General features: G+C 44.3%; 1 protein-coding gene across 2 annotated transcripts in view; it reads right to left on the bottom strand.

Moving 5' to 3' along the window:
- The window catches only part of Inpp1 (inositol polyphosphate-1-phosphatase), a 25,623-nt gene that overhangs the window by 3,690 nt on the left and 15,175 nt on the right, over window positions 1-6,758 (bottom strand). For both annotated transcript variants that reach the window (XM_023712367.1, XM_004628619.2), the window contains exons 2-5: window positions 6,127-6,383; window positions 3,745-3,805; window positions 1,496-1,696; window positions 44-218 (exon numbers count right to left, since the gene is read on the bottom strand). In XM_023712367.1, coding sequence (XP_023568135.1) covers window positions 44-218; window positions 1,496-1,696; window positions 3,745-3,805; window positions 6,127-6,330 — 641 coding nt within the window. In that variant the 5' untranslated portion in view covers window positions 6,331-6,383. The remainder of the gene's footprint in view (window positions 1-43; window positions 219-1,495; window positions 1,697-3,744; window positions 3,806-6,126; window positions 6,384-6,758) is intronic.

A 6,758-nucleotide genomic window follows, 5' to 3' on the forward strand; every position in this document is an offset into this window, starting at 1 on the left:
ACTGCCAAGCTATCTCCCCAGCCCCAAAGTGTTTGTCTTTTACCTGCGAGTGTTTAGGTCTTGTGACACAAAAGGTTGGTTGATTACGCCCATCACAGGCATTCCCGACCGTATGTCATAGACGCCAATTAAAATGGTGACACACCGAAGGCCACAGGGGAAAATCCCGTGGTTCGCTTTAATGTCAGCAGAACCTCTGATGTACTGATAGGTTGAGTCTGAAAAAGGAAGCAAGCATCCAGGTAAAGATTACTGGGAAGATCATAACGAACACATCTTGTCTCAATCTCTCTGTTGAGACACAATACACGACACCTGCAAATTGAAGGCGGCAAGGTGTACTTTAGGCTCATGGTTTCAGGAGTTCTAGTCCATGTATGGTGGGCAGGCTCCACTGCTGAAATGGTGGTGGGGAAGGGGTCGGGAGGACAGCTGCTCACATCACAGCAGCCAGGAAGCGGAACAGGGAGGGAGGCGCAGGGAGGAAGTTGCGCTTGCCCCGTTACACCCACGGCCAGCCTCTTCTGACGGGGCACCACCAACATGCAGCCATTGAACTCTGGAGTGGTCACATCCCCTACAAGCCACTCATGTCCAGAAGCCCTGACCCTGAACACACAAGCCTTTTAAAGAACATCTGGATTTAATCATAACGTATCTCTTCATGTTGTCCCATATAACTCATCCCTGCTACTCCTCTGGCTCTCCCTTTGGGTGTTGCTGTATGAAACTGTTCTTTGGCCTCTTGTATTTTTTTCTTGCATACGCTGTATTTTATTTTCCTCCCTGTATGAGAACCGAAGGGAAAGGACATGTCCATGGTCCCCACAGCAGGGCACGGTAACTCACTCAAGTACTTGTTACATGGCAAAAGTACCTAAAAGATAACAACTCGGGGCAACTGGTAGGATTGTCCTGTTGCTAAGAGGCAGGGGATCCCTCCACCTCTGAAATCCTTCTTGATGCCAGTGTACCCTTAAGTGAGGAAAGATTCTGGAGAAGAGTGTTCGTTTCCATATAGAAGTCCCTGGTGCATGCTAGGCAATTCTCTGATAATACTTCTTTCCTCCCTTCTCTTCCTCTTTCCTTTTTTTCCTTTGTTTTTGCAAAAGGGCCTCACTGTTTCCCAAGCTGGTCTGGAATCCTTGGGCTCAAGAATTTTCCTGCCTCAGCCTCCACGATAACTATGACTACAGGCTTGTACCAACATGCTCAGCTAATAAAACCTATTTCTGTAGTGCTGTGTTGCTGTGTTTGTGAGACAGACAGGTGTGGCAAGGGTGCCTGCTCCAGAGTACTGAGCGCCTTGGCTGTGTTGGGTGGAATATATCAGGGAAGGGAAAGCCACGGGGGAGCCTTTTAATATTAATACCTAAGATTCTGCATTAACAGCATCATAGAACATGGACTATGCTCTCTGTACCATGAGCTATAGATGATGATTCTACTCTAAGGACAAAAGGTAATAGTTTTACACAAATAGTTTTGCACTTACCAATGGGATCCACCCAAATCCCCAGAATGTCCTGTGGAATGTTGACATCTACAGAATCCAGAGCTGGGTCCCTGAAGGCAACATCCTGATGAACAACCCTGGCCAATGCTTCAGACGCTGACCTGTTACCACTAAGGACTTTGCTAAGAAGCTCTGTAGTTTCTTCCTCCGTTGAGCACGGTTTTATGGTAATCTTTTCCCCTGGAATAAAGACAAACTAAAAGCCATTGCATTTCAGGAGTTTCAATGGCGAAAAAACAACAGAAAGGTCAGGGAAAAGAGAGAAGGCTACAAAGGAGGAGGCAGTAAAAGCCACACACTTCAATGAGGTGAGGGCAGCCAGGCATGGGGTGCGTGCCTACGACCCAGCACCCGAGAGGCTGAGGACAGGAGGATTACAGGTTCACACTCGGCCTGGGCAGCTTAGTGACTTATGAGATCCTGTCTTTTTTTTTTTGTTTTTTTTGGCAGAACCAGGGATTGAACTCAGGCCCTTGCACTTGCCAGGGAAGTACTTATTCCACTGAACCATCTCCCTGGCCCCTTAGAGATCCTGTCTTGAAATAAAAAATAGAAAGGACTGGTAAAAAAGCTCAGGATGAAGGTCCTGTGTTCACTTTCTAGTACTGCAAAAATGTGGGTGGGTGAGTGGGTGGATGGATGGATGGATGAACAGATGATGACAGACAGACAGACAGACAGGCAGACCGACAACAAAAGACCAGATGAAGGTAGCAGATCCACCGCCATGGTTCCCAGTCCTGGCTGACAGGCAGAATCACCTGGAGAACTTCACAGTCCCAGCTGCCCAGTGGCCTTATGCCTTCTCTCAAGAGGGCGCTATTTCAGAAACCAAAGGGCCTGGGCAAGAAGAATCTCCACATAGACATAATTTCACATCCAACTTCAGGGGATCCATAAATGAGTAAGAAGAAGTTCTGAATCACAATACTGTATTTTCTTTTCTCATTTTGACATTTATTATGCATATGTTACTGTGCTTGTACAAGAATCGAAAAGAACAGAGGTTTAATAAGCACACTGAATGGTTTCCACCTCCTCCTACCATCCTGCTTTAGTTCACTATTGTTTTCATTCAATAATGTAAGATGAAGTCTGCTAATCTTTAAGCACAGTAGTTACATCATTCAAAATGACCCAGATAGGAGCTGCTTCTCCAAAAGCAGCCATACTTACAAGTCTGAGGGCTTTCCCACCACCCTGTACATACATGGGACCCCCATTCATCTGGTTTCCAGACTCCAACAGACATGAGCAAGGAGGTTATTAAACACAGGCAAATTAATCACAACAAGAACTGATAGCGGGCTGGTGAGATGGCTCAGTGGTCTACAGCACCTACTTAGAACAAGCTAAGCTAAGCAAAGCACAGGGACCGCGGTTCAATCCTCCAGTACCACGTCAGCCAGCCCCGCCCCCTGGTGGGCTGAGCTGGCCACACACACAAAATAAATGAATAAATAATAAAAAAAATTAAAAAAAAAAAAGAACTGATAGCAATAGAGAACACTACGAAACTCTTCAAAAGTGAAGAAAACACAGTGCTGAGGGGATGTCCAGGCATACATCCACCCTCCTAGCCTGTGCATCCTCATGGGGCTTGCAAGAAGCTCACGGCCTCTGGCCTCACCCCAGAACCAGAGTTTGAACAAGACCCTGAAGTGATGATGTGACCAGTAAGGTTGGGAAGCACAGTATGACTGTTAGAACGATGAGCTTGGCTTTTGATTTTTTCTCTGCTGGGCATGGGACCCGGAGTTTTGCACACACACACACACACACACACACACACACACACCAGGCAAGCACTTGGCCACTCAACGACACCCAGCCCACAATGATGACTGCTAATCAGCAGGAAAACACTCCCTTGAGTTTACTTAAGTTACATCCAAATTAGACAGTCAATTTGGGAAATAATAATTCCAATACTTGGCACACACTGAACCCCATTAGATAACCAATGGGCCATACAGCTTTCCCCAAGGTTAACTGGTAAGTGATTGGAACAATCAAGCTTGCTACTTTAAAATGATGCATGGAACATCATGCATAACTCTCAGCACCCGTATCTCTAACTTAAGTGGCACGAGAGTCTGACGGACTCTCCCACATTCCACTATGTTATGCTGCCTACAATAAACATCCTTTATTTCGTGGTTTAAACGGAGATCAGCATACCACAAGAAAACTAAGTGACAAAAACATATCAAGGTGCTTACACTTACCCAAATCATTAGTAAATTCATTGGATTCTTCTCCAAAAATGTTTTTTTCCAAGCCTGGAAACTGAATGATTCAGAATGTGACAAAATCCAAAATAACAACAAAAAACCCACACGCATTTTCAATTTTGAACAGATTTTCATAGTACATTTCAAATTAAACTGCACAATTCTGAAATGCAGGAATTCCTAATTCTAGAAATCAATTCACGTATGAAAAATGAGGCCAACTCATTTTCTGCTGTCTTCCTGTTCCTCTGCCCACAGAAAGCCTAAGTCATGATGAAGGATGAGTGTCTCATGTCCTGTCCATCTTCCATGAATAAGGACCACAGAGCTAGAATGTTTACAAAGGCAATATTTTAACCATTGCTCATACACAACACTCAAATGGTTGTACCTGTAATTGTTACTAAGACTAGAGAGAAAAAAATGAGAGGATAGTGGTAGATTTTGTTTGTACTTTCAAGTGGATTTCTGTACCTATCAGACTTACCAATGGCTTTCAGGCTAGCAAGGTAATATTGAAAAAAAAAGGTGCTATTTTATTGACTAATACTTTGTACATCAAAATCAAGTGAACAAATGGAGTCAAGTAAGACTCTTCTCATCTCTGTAAGATTTGAGAAGCTTTCTGATGCACACTGCTTCTGATCCTTAGCAGTAAAGACAGTTTTTCTCAAAATATTTGCCAAACTACGGTATGTGTGGGCCAGTGAGATAGTTTAGTGGACTAAGTGCTTGCTTAGGCAAGTGCAGGCACTGGAGTTCAATTCCTGGGAACCGCAGGCAGCGCTGGCCCCGCATGCAGGCAGGCTGAGCGGCCCACCGAGACCGGGTATGGTGGCGCAGGCCTGGAATCGCAGCGCTGGAGAGGCTACAAACAGGAGGATCACTACGAGTCTGGGCTGTACAGTGAGACCTTGCACCAAATACATAAAAAAAAAGAAAAATATATATATGATATGTATGTTCTTAGGGAAGAAAAGCAGGGAAATGCTTCAGATGCTGTACTCCATCATCTGCAGAGGGTCAGAAGCTTTCACAATGCCCACAACTACTTTTATCTTCTCTTCCTCTTTTGCAAGAGAACAGAAGCCCCCAGGAGCTGGCAGCCAACTTATCCGTCAAGGACTAAAACTTTGTCTCCTAAACCTGCCTAGAGATCTATTCCCGAAGCTACTAGGGTATGAAATAAAAATATTTTATGTAGTCAAAATGGAATAACAGTACATAAATTCTGGCATTTATTTCATGAAGGACCAATTGCCTGAACTTGTTATAATGCTTTGGGGCAAATATTAGCCCATAAAAGAGGATGTCAATACATGTCCAATCCAGCTGCTCAATGGGACACTGCACCCATCCACCTAGATCAGTCACAAACTTTCTTCATGTAGCCATTTACTCTTGTCTCCTACCTGTGCCTAACATTTACGTAGATGATTCTCCAAATTAGAATTTCACGGGATAGATTTTATGTATTTCCACTATTTTAAGGTGCTATCTGCCTAAATATGGAAGCATGTTTACAGTATCATATGAAAGCTATCCCTTATCGCAAATACCAGAGTCTGGAGCCAGCTTGTCTGTGTTCAAAAACTTGCTTGGTCATTTACTTGCTGTGGAATTTACTTAAATTCCCCATTCCTTTTTAAAAATCCACTATATTAAAATAAGGGTTATCTCATGAAACTGTTACAAAAATTATGTGCTATTATTTGCTAAGTGCTATTATTAATACTATTTATGAATATCATTTCTCTAATCACCTGCAGGTACTTAGGGTTACCACTGCTGTTAGTTATGACAATGTTTTTCTAGTTGAATAAATGGAGACTTTATCTAGGGACAAGCCCATAGCCAAGGCAAACATTAGATAAATGATTAAGTACAAAAGATAAGACTTAACTATACCAAGTTAAAAAATTAAAAAGGTTATGAAACAGTGCTCTCATTTCTGCTGAAATAAATTATACAGGTCACGTACACACACAGAAAGAAAATGTTCTAACAACATTTAGCAGAACATGGCTGTGGTTTGCTCTAGTAAGAGGATTTCTAGTTGTGCTTATGTCCCCGAGATATGTACTGTTTATTAAGGTGGACCTTGTTAATAAAGGAGTGATTTTTAATGAATCTTAGTAAGTGAAAGGTGCAATATGGAACGTTTATCTCTGGGTGTTAAGACTTGTGGGTCTTGTTTTCTTTTCTGTACTTTATTTTTGCTATAAATATTTTATTAATTTTGCAATCACAAGAAGGATGTGTATCTGGATCCCAGCGTAAGGGAAGTCAAAGCTACACCATTCCACAGGGGAGAAGCCCACAGAGGCAAACACTCTGTTGCTGCCACCACACTCTTACCTTGTTTCCCTCTCTTACCTTGTTTCCCATATTCTGTTTTATAACTTCCTGCACCAGTACATCTGCCAGTGTCTTGAAGTCGACCGCGAACTTCTTGTTCTTCTCTCCCTCTTTCTTCTCTTCGATGAGCAGCTGGAAGAGGGCCTCCTGCTGCCTGCAGGCGCGGGCGATGTTGGCCGCTTTCTCAGAGACACAGAGCAGCTCCCGGAGGACCTGGGACATCGCTGAGCTTGCTTCTCAGCCGCTGCTGGGGGAAGCAGCGCCCACCCTATTTGCTGAGAGCAGAGGCATGAGAATGTGAACGAGAAAGCACTTGAGAGGGGTGTCGGGCCCTGATCCCCCCCAGCACCCCATCCATCCAGCAGCCAACCCGCTCAGCAGCTGCAAGACTCCCAGCCACCCCACTGGTGTGGAACACACAGAAAGGAGCTAAGGGGGGGCTGGCCAGATAGCTCAGCAGACTACAGCACCTTCCTAAGCAGGAGCAGGGGCCGGGGTTCAATCCCTGGTGTGCCATGCTGGCCCCATCCCCAAAGCATGCTGAGATGGCGATTGAGACTAGGCGTGGTAGTGCACATGGCGCCTATAATCCCAACACTTGGGAGGCTGAAAACAGGAGGATCACTTCAAGTCTGATCTGTGTAGTGAGA

This window comes from Octodon degus, unplaced genomic scaffold (genome assembly GCF_000260255.1).
Source record: "Octodon degus isolate 3935 unplaced genomic scaffold, OctDeg1.0 scaffold00025, whole genome shotgun sequence".
NCBI lineage: Eukaryota > Metazoa > Chordata > Mammalia > Rodentia > Octodontidae > Octodon > Octodon degus.